At 44.6% G+C, this 21,228-nt stretch overlaps 1 protein-coding gene across 3 annotated transcripts in view; it reads left to right on the top strand.

The window, feature by feature from the left end:
- The window catches only part of arhgap32b (Rho GTPase activating protein 32b), a 166,336-nt gene that overhangs the window by 41,976 nt on the left and 103,132 nt on the right, over positions 1 to 21,228 (top strand). For all 3 annotated transcript variants that reach the window (XM_079508347.1, XM_079508349.1, XM_079508350.1), the window contains exons 2-4: positions 976 to 1,075; positions 5,177 to 5,271; positions 6,630 to 6,714. In XM_079508347.1, coding sequence (XP_079364473.1) covers positions 1,073 to 1,075; positions 5,177 to 5,271; positions 6,630 to 6,714 — 183 coding nt within the window. In that variant the 5' untranslated portion in view covers positions 976 to 1,072. The remainder of the gene's footprint in view (positions 1 to 975; positions 1,076 to 5,176; positions 5,272 to 6,629; positions 6,715 to 21,228) is intronic.

Genomic DNA, 21,228 nt, shown 5'->3' on the forward strand with positions numbered 1-21,228 from the left:
CCCTGTGGTTCCTTCCTCCAGAAGTTCCTAAGCAAGACCCATTTTGGGCGGGAACCCCTTTTGGTGTTAGCATTATGTTATGCTTTAGCTATTGAAAAATAGCAGATCTACAAGCTCATAGCGTGCCACCGAGTGGCGCGCTACGAGCTTGTAGGTCTGCTATTTTTGAAAAATCGAAGAACGACTGACATAGAAACATAGCTTTTCATAGCTGTCAGGATGTAGAAGACATTTTTAGAATCTGATCTCAGGTCAAAATCAATAAAGATATAATCTTTATTGAAGGATTGTCACAGGATAAGGGTAAGCAGCCAGTGATAAAAACCCTTCAGGTTTTCAGAAAAACAAAGTAACTCGCAAGACCCTTTATAATCTCCCTTTTATAAAGAGTGAGTCATATTCGAATTGCGTGAGCGAGCGCGTGAATAATGGGCATGAATTAATGTACGAAAATTGCCCTCATTTTCTCAATTGATCGAAGCAGCGGCCAATGACTGGAGTCTGACTGAAGAGCAGTGTTGTTTTTGGCAGCACATTTTGATTTCAGTTTTAGTCAATTCAATTCAGTTCAATAGTTTTCATTTAGTTTCAGCCACATTTTAGTCACCTGGAATGTTTTAGTGTTAGTCTAGTTTTAGTCGAGTAAATGTCACGAAATTGTCATTATATTTAGTCTTTGTTTTAGTCATAAACATTTATTCAGCTCTTTTGAATGCATTAATTGCATACACTATTCGGTGATATATTTTACCGAATAGGCCGAAAATGCGGTGCATCACTAGGATCTGTCATAGAGGGTTAAATTGGATTTTTGATTACCGCAATTTACCGGTATTGGTTTTGACTTGGTGTTGAACCTGAGCTCATTCTGTGAAAGGCACCACGGGCACGATCCCATCCACTGGATCACACTGCGCTGAATGCCACAACTCTAGTCCTAACTTTGTCTGCGTCCTTGTTTTTTTTCCCCTGAAGGAGCCTGAGGCGTCACCCTGAGGACGAGGACTTTTTACCTGAGTTGGCTCACATCCATCCTCGAGATAGACCCGACTGGGAGGAAACCATCAGCGCCATGGTGAGACATTCACACACACACACACACACACACACACACACACACACACACACACACACACACACACACACACACACACACACACACCCATGGTGAGACATTCACACAGCAGGCACAGCAGCACGAGAAATACCCTCACACAGGATTAGTGAGATATTCACACTTCTGCGTGCTCTCGTGTGCGCGCGTACACGCACACACACACACACACACACACGCACACACGCACACATGCACACACAGTCACACACAGACGACACGTCAAACCCAGCGATGGCGTGTGTCTCTCGGCCTGTTTCCACCCTGTCACATTCTTATCCCATTCTGGGCGGGAACCCCCTTTTGGTGTTTTAAGCATTCTGTTATACTTTAGTGCCGCGCTACGAGCTTGTAGATCTATTTTTTTAAAATCGTGAAAATGTGCCTCAAATCTTTGAATATATATTCTTTCAGATTGAACGTTTTTTACTCAAATCTTTGCTTCTGGGGAGTCCCTGGAACAACATATTTTCAGATGGGGGTCGGCGGCATATTACATATAATTTTTGGGGTCCTTGACATGAAATATTGAGCACCACTGATACAGAAACATGAGGTTTTTCAGAAAACTGTCATGATTTAGAAGACATTTTTGTCATAAATGTCGATGTCAGGCCTAAACGGGTTATATATGTCCTCTAACTGAAGGGATTGATTAGCTGTCAGTCCTCATGTGTTCCATATAGAACCTGCTCTGTTCCTCTGCCTCTCCTCTCCTGCTCCCCAAAGCAGCATCGTTGCACGTCCATGATTCATGAAACAGGCTTGATGCGAAGTGCACTGCTGCTAAAGGCTCTCTGATTAGAGAACATTCCAACTGTCCAACCTTTTCGCTGTGTCATTTCATGTATTTATCCCATTTTGGGCGGGAACCCCTTTTGGTGTTAGCATTATGTTATGCTTTAGCTATTGAAAAATAGAAGATCTACAAGCTCGTAGCGCGCCACCGAGTGGCGCGCTACGAGCTTGTAGGTCTGCTATTTTTGAAAAATCGAAGAACCACTGACATAGAAACATAGCTTTTTCAGAAAACTGTCAGGATGTAGAAGACATTTTTAGAATCTGATCTCAGGTCAAAATGGGTTATTTTAGAAGGGACTCCTCCATTCACCAGCCAGGAGGACCATTCATTCATTATTTTCCTTTCCTCTGCTGCTCTCTGTAAACCACTTATATGTCGGTTGGCTCATCTCTCGCCGCGGCTCGGCTCGGCATCAGCAGCAAGCAAGGTGGAAATGAGGCCGTCTCCATGGTAACACGTTGAGCCACCCCATGGTCTGTGCGTGGTTGGTTCCCTGTCACAAGTGTTAGGTTCGATTTGGCCAACAGAGACGAGAAAAGAGTTCAACGTTCTCATCGGGGGCTAATTTAACCCATTTTGGACTGATGTCGATTAAAGAAAAAGGCTTCTAAATCCTAATAGTTTTCTGAAAAACCCATGTTTCTATGTCAGTTGTGCTCAACCTTTTTCATGACAAGGACCCCCGGAATTATCTCTATTGGGCCACGGACCCCCATCTCAAAATATGTTGTTCCAGGGACCCCCTAGAAGCAAAGATTTTAGTTAAAAATGTTCGCTCTGAAATACAGTATATATTCAAAGATTTGCACCACATTTTCACAACTTTTCAAAGATAGCAGACCTACAAGCTCATAGCGCGCCACTCGGTGCCGCGCTATGAGCTTGTAGATCTGCTATTTTTCAATAGCTAAAGTATAACGTAACGCTTAAAACACCAAAAGGGGTTCCCGCCCAAAATGGATTAATATTGATCAGAGAGGAGGTGGGGCATGTTGAAACATTAATACGGCATTTCTGCATATTCTTTTGTTCAATATTTCATAGATGAGGGATTCCCTGGTGGAATCGGTAATACATTATGTATATGTATCGTCTCCTTCTGTGGTTTGAGCTGGTGATGATTGGAAAGGCTCAAAGGAGACTTCCATCAGGGCTGTGAATCTTTGGGTGTCCCACGATTCCATTCAATTCGATTCCGATTCTTGGGGTCACGAATCCATTCGATTCCGATTCTTGGGGTCACGATTCGATTCAAAATCGTTTTTCCCGATTCAACTCGATTCTCAATCCAAAAACTATTTTTTTTAAATTTAAAAGCATTTTTTTCCTGATTCAAAACGATTCTCTATTCAAAATGATTCTCGATTCAATACATAGGATTTCATCACAATCTACTCCAGCCAACTGAAGTACTATACTACAGTAACTTGAACATGACTGAAGACATGATGTTTACTGTGATTAGGGTGAGCTTACATTTCATATCACAAACACCATGTAGTGAAAACTCCTGTAACTGTAACCAGAAGAAAAAAGAAAAAGGAAAAATAGATTCCAAAAATCGTTTTTTGGAAATTATGAATGGATTTTTAATCGTTCATAACGGAAATCGCGATTCTAATTCGAATCGATTTTTTTTGACACCCCTAAATTCCATGCTAGAAGGCTTTCATACCTTTATTTGTAGTTGTTACGTCCCCACCAAAGAGGTCCATGTGTTATTTTGTGCAAAAGTGCATTATTGGCTATTTCCCCTACCATAAGCCCTCAATGGGGGTTTGGCTTTTGTGATAATTCGCTTATTTCCATCGAAATAAGTAGTAATGTGTCTTGGGATACTGAAGAGAGGATATATACAAAACAAAAATCATTTTTAAGCGATGGAAATAAGCGAATTAGCACAACACCCCATAGCCCCATTCAATTCAATGCAATTCAATTGAGGGCTTATGGTAGGGGAAATAGCCAATAATGCGCTTTTGCACAAAATAACACCTGGACCTCTTTGGTGGGGACGTAACAACTACAAATAAAGGTAAGAAAGACTTCTAGTATGGAATTCTCCTTTAACCCATTCTGGGCGGGAACCCCTTTTGGTGTTTTAAGAATGATGTTATACTTTAGCTATTGAAAAATAGCAGATCTACAAGCACAGAGTGCCGCGCTACGAGCTTGTAGGTCTGCTATTTTTGAAAAATCCTGAAAATGAGGCACAAATCTTTGAATATTTGTTCTTTCAGAACTAACGTTTTTAACTCAAATCTTTGCTTCTGCATGGGAGCGTTCCTGGAACTACATATTTTCGGTGGCCAATTACATTATGTAATTATATGTATTATGGGTATAGAGTGCACTTCTACCGTGTAGAGATACCGTGAAGTGCTCTTGAAGTGAAAATGAAATGCATAAATAATACAATAATTTTGAGTAATGTACGCTGCAAGGCCAGCGTTGATCATTGTCTGCAAAAGATGCAGCCTCGTCACCAGCACATTCTGACCGTATTCAGCTTTCACATGCCACGAATATCACACAATTTCCCAATCTGGAATGTGCCTGTGGTGGTGGCGGGCTAGCTGAGGCTAGCTGAGACTCACAGTGAGATTTAAAGCTGTGGCTTGTTGTTTAGGCTGGGCTTGATTTTGATGTGTGTCCACAAACCGTTATAACAACTGCTAATAGTGCAGTAGTAATAGCTTGTGTACAAATCCTGGGCTTAATCTGCATACCATCATCATCCCTGTCAGTAGTAGTCTAGACCACAAGCTGAACACAGACAAGATTTCACAATCTTGTACTTATCTCTGCCCGCTTTACCTCATTTGCTCTGGATCATCTATGATACTATGTCTCCTATTCATCTTTATTATGTATTAGCATTTACATTATCTATTGCTACAGTATTCTTGGAGAGTTCCACCATGCTATAGACATTTAATTTGCTTCTGGGGGGGTCCCTGGAACAACATATTTTCAGATGGGGGTCGGAGGTCAATTACATACAAATGTTGGGGTCCTTTACATGAAATAGTTTCAGAACCACTGACATGGGTTTTTCTGAAAACTGTCAGAATTTAGAAGACATTTTGTAGAATTGTCCTCAGGTTTAACATAACACATTAGCAAAAATAACATTTTAGTAGAAAACGCCAACATCAGGACTGAGTACTGAGTATGAATGAGAGGCGTTACTAATATAGAATGTTAGAATGTTCACGCAGGGGTCAAAGGTCAAGCCTTAACGTCTGTCTGTGTCTCAGGCACGGAGTGCAGAGATCCCAGAGCTGAGAGCTGAGCCGCTCATGCGGTCCTGTAGCAGCAGCACCGCCAGCATGAAGGTCAAGAACGTCAAGAAGTGAGTGGACCGCAGGCTCTTGACTCACACCGACATTACACATCACGCACGCACGCACGCACGCACGCACGCACGCACGCACGCACGCACGCACGCACGCACGCACGCACGCACGCACGCACGCACACATACACACATACACACACACGCATTACACTATACTTGTGAGGACATCAACATTTTAGTACAGTGATTTTACGGCCAACTCTAAAGCGTCAGAGATTAAAATAGGGTGCATTTTGCATCCCAAAACGCAGTTTATAGTTGAGGGACGCAATAAAACAACGACCTCTGCATCCACGGGATGCACTACTGTACTGTTTTTTTATTCTAGTTTATTTTGCTAGCTTTAGTTATAATAATCATTTCTTCTTCTGTTTTCTACGTGAATATAACCATTATAACCATATAAAATGAAATGGGAGTTAAATGCTGCAATTTGTAAAAAATGGCGAAATATGACTCCTAAACGTCGTTGAAGTGGGACTCATAAAATGCCCTAAAAGACCATCCCTGCATCCCGGGACTCATTACATTGAAAACCTATTTACATCACTGCACTGTGCTGTGTGAGCTTGTATAGATCTGGGGTTAGAGTTAGAGGTAAAAGTATATTTCATGCCTAACTCTAATCCCAACCACTTCCTGACTCTAACCCAAAACCTGAATCTTTTGCTAATTGTTAAGCCTGACTCCACAAATAATTTTTAAAGCATACAACATTGTCCTCACAATGGTTGTTTCTCTAATTCTACTATACCATACTTAAATGTTATTTTTTTTTGTGGCTTTCGCCATTTATTTTATATATTTTATGGAGGGACAGACAGTAGGCTGACAGGAAATGGGGAGAGAGATGGGGGGGGAAGACATGCAGTAAAGGCCGTCGGGATCGGGAGTCGAACCCGCGGCACACTGCCAGACTGGATTACCAGCCAAGGTGCCTGGACCACTGAGCCATGGCCCAGGCCTACTATACCATACTTGTTGGGACATTATACCTTCTCTATAGTGTGATCACACACACACACACACACACACACACACACACACACACACACACACACACACACACACACACACACACACACACACACACACACGCACACACACACACACCTGCCTCTGTCCATCTCTCTCATATATACACTCCTGTATACGTGTCTATTTCTTGCTCCTTTACTTTCTCTTTTATCACCTTCGTTTCCTCCCTGAAGTCTTTCCGTTCGGAGTCTATTTCCGTGTCTTCGACTCCTTGCTATCTACCTTCCCGTCGCCTTATATACACACTCTGTCCATCATGATGATGTGTGGGTGCAGCGCTCACACTAATGTGTTTCTGTGTGTTTGCGTTTCAGACTCTGCTTCACCAAGGGCCACTTCCCAAAGTTGGCCGAGTGCGCTCACTTTCACTACGAGAATGTGGACTTCGGCACGATTCAGGTAAGCGATGCTGCGTGTTGTTACTCACATTACAATAATGTTGAAAGTCATGGTGTTTTGTGGGATATATATCCACTTTGCTTTTGTTAATAATACTAGCCGAGATGGCAGTGTTGACAGTGTGCCCCCTGACTGGTCTACTAAACAGGTGCACTAGTGAACAACAACTGTGCTAATGAGGACGAACTGTAGAGTAATTTGCCCACAATTGTTTGAAACTCGGTGACTACACAAAAAAATCTTAACCACCACAGCAGCAGCAGTCCTGCTTCACACTCTTGTAGTTTAGAAAATATAAATAACATGCCAACATCGAGGGAAGATTCAACATGAAGATAAGTTGATAACAGGAACTGCAATATTTTGGTAGATAATAAAAAGTAGTTAGTTGGTTTTCTACTGAACACATTCAGAGTCAGACAGTAGAATACAGTAATGCTCTTTATCCCGTTTTGGGCGGGAACCCCTTTTGGTGTTAGCATTATGTTATGCTTTAGCTATTGAAAAATAGCAGATCTACAAGCTCATAGCGCGCCACCGAGTGGAGCGCTACGAGCTTGTAGGTCTGCTATTTTTTGAAAAATCGAAGAACGACTGACATAGAAACATAGCTTTTTCAGAAAACTGTCAGGATGTAGAAGACATTTTTTAGAATCTGATCTCAGGTCAAAATGGGTTATAGAGCGTACATAGTGTACACCACCTCGGTACAATAGCTGTTGTGTCTCCCATGGTGAATTCAGGACACAATGGGTAATTCGTGCCTCTGATAAGACGATCCCAGAGAGAGGGAATAACATTATCCAAGATTGGTCTCACTGGCTCCCTGTGCACAGTAAGGTCCTCACTGGCTCCCTGTGCACAGTAAGGTCCTCACTGTCTCCCTGTGCACAGTAAGGTCCTCACTGTCTCCCTGTGCACAGTAAGGTCCTCACTGTCTCCCTGTGCACAGCAAGGTCCTCACTGGCTCCCTGTGCACAGTAAGGTCCTCACTGTCTCCCTGTGCACAGTAAGGTCCTCTGGCTCCCTGTGCACAGTAAGGTCCTCACTGTCTCCCTGTGCACAGTAAGGTCCTCACTGTCTCCCTGTGCACAGTAAGGTCCTCTGGCTCCCTGTGCACAGTAAGGTCCTCACTGGCTCCCTGTGCACAGTAAGGTCCTCACTGTCTCCCTGTGCACAGTAAGGTCCTCACTGTCTCCCTGTGCACAGTAAGGTCCTCACTGTCTCCCTGTGCACAGTAAGGTCCTCACTGGCTCCCTGTGCACAGTAAGGTCCTCACTGTCTCCCTGTGCACAGTAAGGTCCTCTGGCTCCCTGTGCACAGTAAGGTCCTCACTGTCTCCCTGTGCACAGTAAGGTCCTCTGGCTCCCTGTGCACAGTAAGGTCCTCTGGCTCCCTGTGCACAGTAAGGTCCTCACTGGCTCCCTGTGCACAGTAAGGTCCTCACTGTCTCCCTGTGCACAGTAAGGTCCTCACTGGCTCCCTGTGCACAGTAAGGTCCTCACTGTCTCCCTGTGCACAGTAAGGTCCTCACTGGCTCCCTGTGCACAGTAAGGTCCTCTGGCTCCCTGTGCACAGTAAGGTCCTCTAGCTCCCTGTGCACAGTAAGGTCCTCTGGCTCCCTGTGCACAGTAAGGTCCTCTGGCTCCCTGTGCACAGTAAGGTCCTCACTGGCTCCCTGTGCACAGTAAGGTCCTCTGGCTCCCTGTGCACAGTAAGGTCCTCTGGCTCCCTGTGCACAGTAAGGTCCTCACTGTCTCCCTGTGCACAGTAAGGTCCTCTCACTGGCTCCCTGTGCACAGTAAGGTCCTCACTGTCTCCCTGTGCACAGTAAGGTCCTCTCACTGGCTCCCTGTGCACAGTAAGGTCCTCACTGGCTCCCTGTGCACAGTAAGGTCCTCTCACTGGCTCCCTGTGCACAGTAAGGTCCTCACTGTCTCCCTGTGCACAGTAAGGTCCTCTCACTGGCTCCCTGTGCACAGTAAGGTCCTCACTGTCTCCCTGTGCACAGTAAGGTCCTCTCACTGGCTCCCTGTGCACAGTAAGGTCCTCTGGCTCCCTGTGCACAGTAAGGTCCTCTCACTGGCTCCCTGTGCACAGTAAGGTCCTCTGGCTCCCTGTGCACAGTAAGGTCCTCACTGTCTCCCTGTGCACAGTAAGGTCCTCTGGCTCCCTGTGCACAGTAAGGTCCTCTGGCTCCCTGTGCACAGTAAGGTCCTCTGGCTCCCTGTGCACAGTAAGGTCCTCACTGGCTCCCTGTGCACAGTAAGGTCCTCACTGTCTCCCTGTGCACAGTAAGGTCCTCACTGGCTCCCTGTGCACAGTAAGGTCCTCACTGTCTCCCTGTGCACAGTAAGGTCCTCACTGGCTCCCTGTTCACAGTAAGGTCCTCTGGCTCCCTGTGCACAGTAAGGTCCTCTAGCTCCCTGTGCACAGTAAGGTCCTCTGGCTCCCTGTGCACAGTAAGGTCCTCTGGCTCCCTGTGCACAGTAAGGTCCTCACTGGCTCCCTGTGCACAGTAAGGTCCTCTGGCTCCCTGTGCACAGTAAGGTCCTCTGGCTCCCTGTGCACAGTAAGGTCCTCACTGTCTCCCTGTGCACAGTAAGGTCCTCACTGTCTCCCTGTGCACAGTAAGGTCCTCTCACTGGCTCCCTGTGCACAGTAAGGTCCTCACTGTCTCCCTGTGCACAGTAAGGTCCTCTCACTGGCTCCCTGTGCACAGTAAGGTCCTCACTGGCTCCCTGTGCACAGTAAGGTCCTCTCACTGGCTCCCTGTGCACAGTAAGGTCCTCACTGTCTCCCTGTGCACAGTAAGGTCCTCTCACTGGCTCCCTGTGCACAGTAAGGTCCTCACTGTCTCCCTGTGCACAGTAAGGTCCTCTCACTGGCTCCCTGTGCACAGTAAGGTCCTCTGGCTCCCTGTGCACAGTAAGGTCCTCTCACTGGCTCCCTGTGCACAGTAAGGTCCTCTCACTGGCTCCCTGTGCACAGTAAGGTCCTCTCACTGGCTCCCTGTGCACAGTAAGGTCCTCTGGCTCCCTGTGCACAGTAAGGTCCTCACTGTCTCCCTGTGCACAGTAAGGTCCTCACTGTCTCCCTGTGCACAGTAAGGTCCTCACTGTCTCCCTGTGCACAGTAAGGTCCTCTGGCTCCCTGTGCACAGTAAGGTCCTCTGGCTCCCTGTGCACAGTAAGGTCCTCACTGGCTCCCTGTGCACAGTAAGGTCCTCACTGGCTCCCTGTGCACAGTAAGGTCCTCACTGGCTCCCTGTGCACAGTAAGGTCCTCACTGGCTCCCTGTGCACAGTAAGGTCCTCACTGGCTCCCTGTGCACAGTAAGGTCCTCACTGGCTCCCTGTGCACAGTAAGGTCCTCACTGGCTCCCTGTGCACAGTAAGGTCCTCACTGGCTCCCTGTGCACAGTAAGGTCCTCACTGTCTCCCTGTGCACAGTAAGGTCCTCACTGTCTCCCTGTGCACAGTAAGGTCCTCTGGCTCCCTGTGCACAGTAAGGTCCTCTGGCTCCCTGTGCACAGTAAGGTCCTCACTGGCTCCCTGTGCACAGTAAGGTCCTCACTGGCTCCCTGTGCACAGTAAGGTCCTCACTGTCTCCCTGTGCACAGTAAGGTCCTCACTGGCTCCCTGTGCACAGTAAGGTCCTCACTGGCTCCCTGTGCACAGTAAGGTCCTCACTGGCTCCCTGTGCACAGTAAGGTCCTCACTGGCTCCCTGTGCACAGTAAGGTCCTCACTGTCTCCCTGTGCACAGTAAGGTCCTCACTGTCTCCCTGTGCACAGCAAGGTCCTCACTGGCTCCCTGTGCACAGTAAGGTCCTCTGGCTCCCTGTGCACAGTAAGGTCCTCTGGCTCCCTGTGCACAGTAAGGTCCTCTGGCTCCCTGTGCACAGTAAGGTCCTCTGGCTCCCTGTGCACAGTAAGGTCCTCACTGGCTCCCTGTGCACAGTAAGGTCCTCTGGCTCCCTGTGCACAGTAAGGTCCTCTGGCTCCCTGTGCACAGTAAGGTCCTCTGGCTCCCTGTGCACAGTAAGGTCCTCACTGGCTCCCTGTGCACAGTAAGGTCCTCACTGTCTCCCTGTGCACAGTAAGGTCCTCACTGTCTCCCTGTGCACAGTAAGGTCCTCACTGTCTCCCTGTGCACAGTAAGGTCCTCACTGTCTCCCTGTGCACAGTAAGGTCCTCTGGCTCCCTGTGCACAGTAAGGTCCTCTGGCTCCCTGTGCACAGTAAGGTCCTCTGGCTACCTGTGCACAGTAAGGTCCTTTGTGTTCATTGGATGGCTCCCTGTGCACAGTAAGGTCCTCTGTGTTCATTGGATGGCTCCCTGTGCACAGTAAGGTCCTCTGTGTTCATTGGATGGCTCCCTGTGCACAGTAAGGTCCTCTGTGTTCATTGGATGGCTCCCTGTGCACAGTAAGGTCCTCTGTGTTCATTGGACCCATTCAGGACGGTCAGGAACCCCTTTTGGTGTTTGGATTATACTTTAGCTAAAATAGCAGCTACAAGCTTGTAGATCTGCTATTTTCAAGATTTTACAAAATCTTGAAAATGTGGAGCAAACCTTTGAATATATATTCTTTCAGAGCAAATGTTTTTAAGTAAAGTCTTTGCTTCTGGGGGGGGGGGGGGTCCCTCCCTGGAACAACATATTTTCAGATGGGGGTCGGTGGGTAATTTCTGGGGGTCCTTGACATGAAAATGTTTGAGGACGACTGACATAGAAGCGTACGTTTTTCAGAAAACTGTCATGATTTAGAAGACATTTTAGTAGAATCAGCCTCAGTTCTAAATGGGTTAACTGGGTTAAGACTTTTTACACTAAGGATGTGTGGTGTGCAGAATGCAGAGTCAGACCACCACAATGATGAAGGTAATACATACAGAAAGCACAAAGAATAGCCCTCCTCGGGCTGTCAGTTGTTATGCAAACACATCAAGGAATCTATCATCTTAACCCATTTTGGACTGAGATCGATTTAAAAAAAAAAGGCTTCAAAAACCCATGTTTCTATGTCAGTGGTGCTCAACCTTTTTCATGTCAAGGACCCCCAGAATTATCTTTACTGGGCCACGGACCCCCATCTCAAAATATGTAGTTCCAGGGACCGCCCAGAAGCCAATATTTTAGTTAAAAATGTTCGCTCTGAAATATATATATTCAATGATTTGCGCCACATTTTCACGACTTTTCAAAAATAGCAGACCTACAAGCTCGTAGCGTGCCACTCGGTGGCACGCTATGAGCTTGTAGATCTGCTATTTTCCAATAGCTAAAGTATAACATAATGCTTAGTTAAAACACCAAAAGGAGATCCTGTCCAAAATGGGTTAACCTGAACTCTTGTGTCCGTATTCTGGGGGCCAACAATTTGAGATGCACAAGCGTTTTGAGCTTATAGATGAGCTATTTTCAGCCAAGAGATTTTGTGTAGGAGGGAACAAATGTGCACTAAGCAGGCCAAGTGTTGGACCCCATTCCGGTCAACTTAAGTTGTGGCTGTGGCTCAGGAGGTGGAGCAGGTCGTCCAATGATCCATGGGTCGGCGGTTCGAATCCCGGCTCCTCCTGTCCACATGTGGAAGTGTCCTTGGGCAAGACACTGAACCCTACATTGCCTCCAATGAGTCGGTCGGTGTGAGCTCACGACCATTGGTGTGTGAATGTGGGAAGTGAGGACGCTGCGGCGTCGACTGTTCGCCGCTTCACCTCCCAATGTGTGAACCATTGTAAAGTGCTTTTTTGAGCACTTTGAAAAGCGTTATAAAAATGCAATTCATTATCATTCCTGCAGCGACCAGGCAGTGTTTTTGTTATACTAACTAATGAATGAATAACTCTGAACGCGTCCTCCTGGCTATGGGGACGCGTCCTCCTGGCTATGGTGAAAACAGAGCTGCCTGCAGGGTACCCCTGAACCCTGGCACTCTGCCAAGAGGGGAAACTGATCTCTGAAGGATGCAGTGCAGTGTTCTTTAAAACTAAGACGAGAAAAATGTCCGTCGACTAACCCTTTTCCACTGACGAAAACTAAATGGAAACTAAATGAAAACTAAGCCATGGTGACTAAAACTAAGACTAAATGATATACTAGACTCAACAAATAAAAACTAGACTAAAATGGTAGGAAGGGACTAGTGGACAAGAGATCCAGTATAAGTCATTTAACACTTGGTTGCATGCTGAAAATTGCCGATCTACAAGCTCACAACAGCCCGTTGTGGGCTTGTAGATCGGCTATTTTCAGCATGTGAAAAAAACAATCATTACGACGGCATCAAGGCCGGCCTAAACACATTTTGTTCGACTAAATCAACTAGATTTAGTCGACTAAGATCTCCTGACATTTAGTCACCTAAAACTAGACTAACACATTCCAGGTGACTAAAATGTGACTAAAACTAAATTAAAACTTTTCAAAAGACTATGACTAAAACTAAAATCAAATATTTGCTGCCAAAAACAACACTGTTTTTGAGCCGTTGTTCTTTGCTATCGCTGTGCACTTGGAATAAGCAAACACTCCTTCATCCAAGATTGAATGATCATTTTGTTTGATTATCTCTTAGGGTTTTGGTGTGCCTTTTTCTATGTCTTTCAGACTCTGAAACTTGAAAGCTAAGCTTTTGTTGTATCTGGCATTAAAACTTAAGCCTCGAACAAGAAACCTCTCAGTCCCAGATGGCACATGTAATACTGTGCAACGTACAGTAGAGGTCAGCATTCGACTAAACTTATTACAAAAGGCATTCAGATAGGGAAGTCCAGTCAGTGTTCGGATCTTTTGCCAAAAAAATATACCCCTCTGACCTTTTGGTTTGGTTGTTTGGTTTGTTGTATTGAAACCTAGGAATATTCTGTCTGTGTCTGTCTGTCATTCACTGCAGTTTGCAGTTTTACATAAAGAAACATCTCTTGCTAGAGTGAATTCTTCCTCCTCAGTAGAGTGGTACTTAACCCATTCTGGGTGGGAAACCTTGGTGTTTTAAGCATTATGTATGTACTTTAGCTATTGAAAAATAGCAGCTCTACAAGCTCATAGCGCGGCACCGAGTGCCTATTTTAGAAAAATTGTGAAAATGTGCCTCAAATCTTTGAATAGCCTATATATTCTTTTAGAGTTTCTAACTCAAATCTTTGCTTCTGAGGGGGGGGGGCCTGGAACAACATATTTTCAGATGGGGGTCGGCGGCCAATTACATATAATTTTTGGGGAAATATTGAGAACCACTGATATAGAAACATGAGGTTTTTCAGAAAAATACATTTTTTAAATTTCGACGTCAGGCCTAAATGGCTTAATTATGCTCCCAGATGTGCGTGCTCACTGCTCACTGGCGCTGAGCAAGCATGGCTTCAGTCACTGTGGTTTCCAGCAGTACTTTGGAAGTGGCACTCCCTTTCGCTATGCACTTGTTAAAACGTCCGCTGTTTTCTGGTTTCAGGCTGACAATGTTGTTTTGTCAGCCTTGTTTGCTGAGTGAATGCCAACGCTGGCTAAAACAAGACTTATGTGTAGTAATTTGTGGTCAAGTTTGCCAAACTTGTTAAAGGAAGCATGTTAAGCCTGATGCTTTTTAGCTCATAGACATTTATAGGAAGGGGTCACCAAATGCAACTCAAAGATATGCTAGGAGTTCTTAGTTTTTTGTGATAAGGTGGGCAAATATATAAGCTTCGGCTTCAGCCCTAACCTTTTCGGCCAAATAGTCACCTTGTTGACTAAGTTGTAGGCTACTGTATGCCTAACAACTGTGTTTTTAACCCATTTTGGGCGGGAAGCCGGGAACCCCTTTTGGTGTTAGCATTATGTTATGCTTTAGCTATTGAAAAATAGCAGCTCTACAAGCTCATAGCGCGCCACCGAGTGGCGCTCTACGAGCTTGTAGATCTGCTATTTTTGAAAAATCGAAGAACGACTGAGATAGAAACATAGCTTTTTCAGAAAACTGTCAGGATGTAGAAGACGTTTTTAGAATCTGATCTCAGGTCAAAATGGGTTAACAAATGACCAAAATAAAAATAAACTAACTACTGTAACTAACTAACTAGTATCAAATGCTGTCCGCCAATACATTCAGGAAGGGTTCTTATTTTATTTTATTTTTCAATTGATGAATATTTCATTCCTTGACTATAATGTTCATTTCTTGTTCTGGATTGGTCTCCATAACACCCTTTGGAAGGACACAACGCTTGCGTAAGAGATTTGTCCTGAGCTGATGTCACTTGTCCAATACAACAATTTGGAGTTCTATTTTAACCCATTCAGGTTTGGTGTTTTAAGGATTATGTTATACAACAACATATTTTCAGATGGGGGTCGGCGGCCAAATACAGATAATTCTGGGGGTCCTTGACATGAAAAAGGTTGAGAACCACTGACATAGAAACATAGGTTTTTCATAAAACTGTCATGATTTAGAAGACATTATTTTGTAAAATCGTCCTCGGGTCTAAATAAATTCAGTTATAATCCCCTATAACTGAATCAAGAATCTAGAGGGGTCTATTATTTGTGACTCACTCACACGTGTCCAAGCAGCGAGATGCTGTTAGGACTAGTGTGTGTTCTCTCTCTCCTTCGTTTCGCAACGAGATATCACGTGTTGGAGTCTGTGAAAAGTAAAAAGTGAAAAAGTAACAAGCTATGTCATTTTATTTCATTAGGTGACCTCACAGCTCTAACAGCGAACATGGACATGAACATGAATATGAAACAAAAACAAAGGAAGAACATCCAAACCAATGGATTGTTCAGTACATATCAGTGTTGTTTTTGGCAGCACATTTCAATTTTAGTTTTAGTCATAGTCTCTTGAATAGTTTTCATTTAGTTTTAGTCACATTTTAGTCACCTGGAATGTCTTAGCGTTGGTCTAGTTTCAGTCGACTAAATATCATAAGATTTTAGTGGACTAAATCTACAGTTGATTTAGTCGACTAAAATGTGTTTTGCCGGTTCTTGGTGCCCTCGTAATGACTGTTTTTACAGTTGCTGAAAATAGCCGATCTACAAGCTCACTACGTTGTAGATCAGCTATTTTCCGCATGCAACCAAGTGTAAAATGACTTATACTGGATCTCTTGTCCACTAGTCCCTTCCTAACATTTTAGTCTAGTTTTTATTTGTTGACCAAATTGACGGTATATTTAGTCTTAGTTTTAGTCATCGTAGCTTAGTTTTCATTTAGTTTCCATTTAGTTTTCCTCAGTGAAAAAAAGGTAGTCGACGAACATTTTTCGTCATAGTATTAGTCGACGAAAACAACATTTGTCTGGACTGGTGTTTAGGATCTGTGGTTCTGTCAACCAGTCAATTAATTTGATTAAAGGGGATTTTATTGGGGGGGGGGTTTATTCCCCAAACCAGTCAAAGTATATACATTGGCTTTATAAGTATTGACTTTGTTTTTCTTTTAGAATTGACATTTCTCCTCTGTGTGGTTCTAGTACTCCTCGAGTGGTGACAGCATTTATTTTACAACCATTTGTCTTGTTGTCGCTTTAAATTAAACATATCCAGTTGCCCTTTTTATGACCACAGCGCGCGCGCGTGCACACACACACACACACACACACACACACACACACACACACACACACACACACACACACACACACACCTTGTTACCATATGTTTGACTGCATGGTGTCCATGTGAGGCAGCAGACGTTCTGGCAAAAGGCGCACGTGTGTGTGTGTGTGTGTGTGTGTGTGTGTGTGTGTGTGTGTGTGTGTGTGTGTGTGCGTGTGCGTGCGCAAGACAGGGGGGACCTAGCTTTGTATGTATGTGTCTGTGCGTTCATGCATGTGATAAAGATTGATGCAACTCTCAGCCATTCATCTGGCCAGCTAAACGCTGTCTGTCTCCGGAGTCCCTTTGCAGGCAGAGGGAGGTTACACATCACCTCAGAGTAGACGCATTGATGAGAGGTGGAGACCACGCGCTAAAATACCTCAGTGTTAATTATTTATCCATTTGTAACTCAAAGAGTTGGGCAGATTATCCCATTTTGGGCAGGGAACCCTTTTTGGTGTTTTAACTTAAGCATTATGTTGTACTTTAGCTGTTGAAAAATAGCAGATCTACAAGCTCGTAGGTCTGCTATTTTTGAAAAATCGTGAAAATGTCGGTGCAAATCTTTGAATATATATTCTTTCCCGCAGCGGACGTTTTTAACTCAAATCTTTGCTTCTGGGGGGGTCCCTGGAACTGCATATTTTCAGATGGGGGTCGGCAGCCAATTACATATAGTTTTTGGGGCTCCTTGACATAAAAATGTTTGAGAATCACTGACACAGAAACATAGGGTTTTTCAAGAAAACTGTCAGGATTTAGAAGACATTTTGTAGAATCGTCCTCACTCAGGTCTAAACGGGTTAAGCACATTTTACGTGACTATACCTTTTTTGCATCCACCCATCGTCCGTCAGTCTGTCCATCCATCCATCCATCCATCCATCCATCCACCCTCCCTACCCCCCCCCCCCCCCCCCCCTCCCTCCCTCCCTGCGTCCACTCCTCCATGCTGAGCATCACAACACAATGCTCACAAAGGAGGAGGCGAGCAGCGGTGCACATAAATGAAGTCCCTCCCCCATCAAGACCCAATACATCATCAATCACCACGTCGCTGCTGCTGAGGACACACTATTGGAGCTACTCAGCCATAAGGGACAGGCGTCCCTTATAGAAACACACTATTGGAGCTACGCTCAGCCAGCCTGTCTTTTATACATCTATCTATCTAACCCTTAATCCCATGTAGACCTGAGAAAACATTCTACAAAATGTCTTCTAAATCATGACCGTTTTCTGAAAAACCTCATGTTTCTATGTCAGTGGTTCTCAGACATTTTCATGTCAAGGACCCCCATATATATATGTAATTGGCCTCCGACCCCCACCTGAAAATATGTTGTTCCAGGGACCCCCCCCCCCCCCCAGAAGCAAATATTTGAGTTAAAAACGTTCGCTCTGAAAGAATATATATTCAAAGATTTGCGCCACATTTTCACGATTTAAAACAAAATAGCAGATTTACAAGCTTGTAGATCTGCTATTTTTCAACAGCTAAAGTGCTTAAAACACCAAAAGGGGTTCCACACAAAATGGGTTATAGAAACACATTGTTCACATACAGTGGGTTTACGTGTTGAAGCTGCACCTCAATATAATAAACTTTAGATCTGTAAGAATTGTCCTAATTGTACTAAGATGTTCAATATCCATCGTGAGATTCGTGAAGATCCTAAATGTTACCATTGATTCTTCAATCAAAGTCCGGAGAGTGAATAAAGGAATATCTTTTTATGAAAGATGTGCATGTCACGTACTGTACTGTACTCCAGCAGCACATGATGCAAGAGACCTCTCCTCATCAGCAGAGGATGACCTAACCACACGATAAACATCCCGCCCTCATTACAGGGAGACAAAGACCCCCGCTTCTCACACACGCACGCACGCGCGCACGCACACGCACACGCACACAAACAAGACCCCCTCCTCCTGTTCCTATTACAGCATATGGCTGTCTTCATTGTTTGACAAATATGTCAAAAGTGTAAAAGGGTTCTCCTTCTGGTTGAAGATGAGTTTGACCTTAAAGTCACATTTCACAATATTATGTAGAGCAAGACATGCCCATTTTATGACTTCATCTGTCTGACTCATACGGTATGTAAGGGAGCCAGATGAAACCAGATGAGGTTTTTTCTTTTCTTTTTTATAAACAAGTCTGTCAAGGCTTTTAAAATCTTTTCTCTAACCAACATTTGTTTTCACATAGTTTTGTTTAGAAACCAATATTTTAACCCATTCTGGGCGGGGACCCCTTTTGGTGTTTTAAAGCATTCTGTTATACTTTAGCTATTGAAAAATAGCAGATCTACAAGCTCGTAGCGTGGCACCGAATGCCGCGCTACGAGCTTGTATATGTCTGCTATTTTTTTTTTAATCGTGAAAATGTGCCTCAAATCTTTGAATATATATTCTTTCAGAGTGAACGTTTTTTAACTCAAATCTTTGCTTCTGAGGGGTTCCTGGAACTACATATTTTCAGATGTGGGTCGGTGGCCAATTACATATATTTTTGGGGTCCTTGAGATGAAAATGTTTGAGAACGACTGACATAGAAACATAGGTTATTCAGAAAACTGTCATGATTTAGAAGACATTTTAATTTTGACGATGGGTCCATTTGGTTCCATTTGTACACTCTCAGAGTTACAGACTCATAAGGGTCAATTTGGTTCCATTTGTACACTCAGAGTTACAGACCCATAAGGGTCCATTTGGTTCCATTTGTACACTCTCAGAGTTACAGACACATAAGGGTCCATTTGGTTCCAAACTATCATTTAGCTGGGGACCCCCTGGAACTCCCTCAAGGACCCCTGGGGGTCCCCGGACCCCACTTTGAGGATGAAAGACATGGGGCTCCATTTTCGTCACCACTAAACCCCTTATCCCTAAACTTCTTTGCCTTTTTTTACTATTTTGCAAAACATTTTTGAATAGTTAAAATGGCCAGTCTACAAGCTCACAACATTGAGAATAGTTGAACTATTCAAAAATGTTTTTCAAAATAGTAAAAAAGGAAAAGAAGGTTAGGGATAAGGGGTTTAGCGGTGACGAAAATGGAGCCCATGGACTATATACCCTGGAACTGGCTGAGATTGCTAAATAACTACAAGACTACATAACTACACACTACACTATGCTGTCTGTTGTTTATAATTGTCTATTTCCAAACGGACTTAAACAGCCAGACATTCTCAGTTCTGGAAGTGGTGGCGTCCTGTGGGAACTTTCCCTCAAGTGCTGTAATGTATACATTTGGCATTTCAAGTGTGATCCCAGGACGTTCAGTCCCACACAGTAATCCTTAGTATATACTACAGTACAGAGAGTAACAAATGGACACTCTTTGGGGTTAAATTAAAACCAAGGAAGTTACTGTACACATGAGTTGTGTGTGTGTGTGTGTGTGTGTGTGGGGGGGCGGGGGGGGGGGCTTCTGTGCATTAATGTCCAGGATGTGGGAACCCTTAAAGTGCTGAGCTGGCTGTTAGGGGGGAACGAGTTCACTTCCAGGAGTATTGAAGCCATCTTTGGAATGCCTTACAGTGTCAGTACCCCTCCCTGGCCTCAAGAAGTGCATTCTGGATAGAGAGAGGAACAAATTGTAGTTGTGTGTATAGTGACCACAAGATGGTTTTGACATTCTGTGTACAATACATTCATACCATGTCATGTACAAATGCATTGGTGTGGTGGTGACTACTACCAAACTATTTGAAATAGGACATAGATCGTTTACTGTTATAGTCGATAATGCTATACATACATTATCTACCAACACACTGCACTGGTGCGTGCGTGCGTGCGTGCGTGCGTGTGTGCGTGCGTGCGTGCGTGCGTGCGTGCGTGCGTGCGTGCACACGTGCGCTTAAGCGTCCGTGAACAGGGGGCTTGAGGGGGAGAGTTAAAAGCATGATTATGTAAAGAGTTGCCTGCATTAACTGAGCACAAGTATTGATGACATCCGCTTTGGTGCTGTGGCGAAAATCAATTTTAGCCCCAGCTATAGCGAGTGCCCTGTCAATTGTATTTCATTCTGGGTGAGGTAACTGCAATGGAGTTTGATTAAACGTGCGTGTGTACGTGTGTGTGTGTGTGCGTGTGTACGTACGTGTGTGTGTGTGTGTGTGTGTGTGCGCGTGTGTGCGTGTGCGTGTGTGCGTGCGTGTGAGAGAGATAGAGAGAGAGGGACGGAGAGATCAAGAGAGAGAGAGGGGGGCAGTGCATGCTGTGCACTAAAGCAAGCAAATGTCTTTTTGTCATTAGGGGATTGGTGTTTTGTCAGAGCTCTGAGTCCAGTGAGTTGTAGTGGTGTCCACATACAGCAGTCTCTCTCAGTGTTAATATCAGTGAGTTGTAGTGGTGTCCACATACAGCAGTCTCTCTCAGTGTTAATATCAGTGAGTTGTAGTGGTGTCCACATACAGCAGTCTCTCTCAGTGTTAATATCAGTGAGTTGTAGTGGTGTCCACATACAGCAGTCTCTCAGTGAGTTGTAGTGGTGTCCACATACAGCAGTCTCTCTCAGTGTTAATATCAGTGAGTTGTAGTGGTGTCCACATACAGCAGTCTCTCTCAGTGTTAATATCAGTGAGTTGTAGTGGTGTCCACATACAGCAGTCTCTCTCAGTGTTAATATCAGTGAGTTGTAGTGGTGTCCACATACAGCAGTCTCTCTCAGTGTTAATATCAGTGAGTTGTAGTGGTGTCCACATTCAGCAGTCTCTCTCAGTGTTAATATCAGTGAGTTGTAGTGGTGTCCACATACAGCAGTCTCTCCCAGTGTTAATATCAGTGAGTTGTAGTGGTGTCCACATACAGCAGTCTCTCCCAGTGTTAATATCAGTGAGTTGTAGTGGTGTCCACATACAGCAGTCTCGCTCAGTGTTAATATCAGTGAGTTGTAGTGGTGTC

Source organism: Electrona antarctica (assembly GCF_951216825.1).
Source record: "Electrona antarctica genome assembly, chromosome: 8".
Lineage (NCBI taxonomy): Eukaryota > Metazoa > Chordata > Actinopteri > Myctophiformes > Myctophidae > Electrona > Electrona antarctica.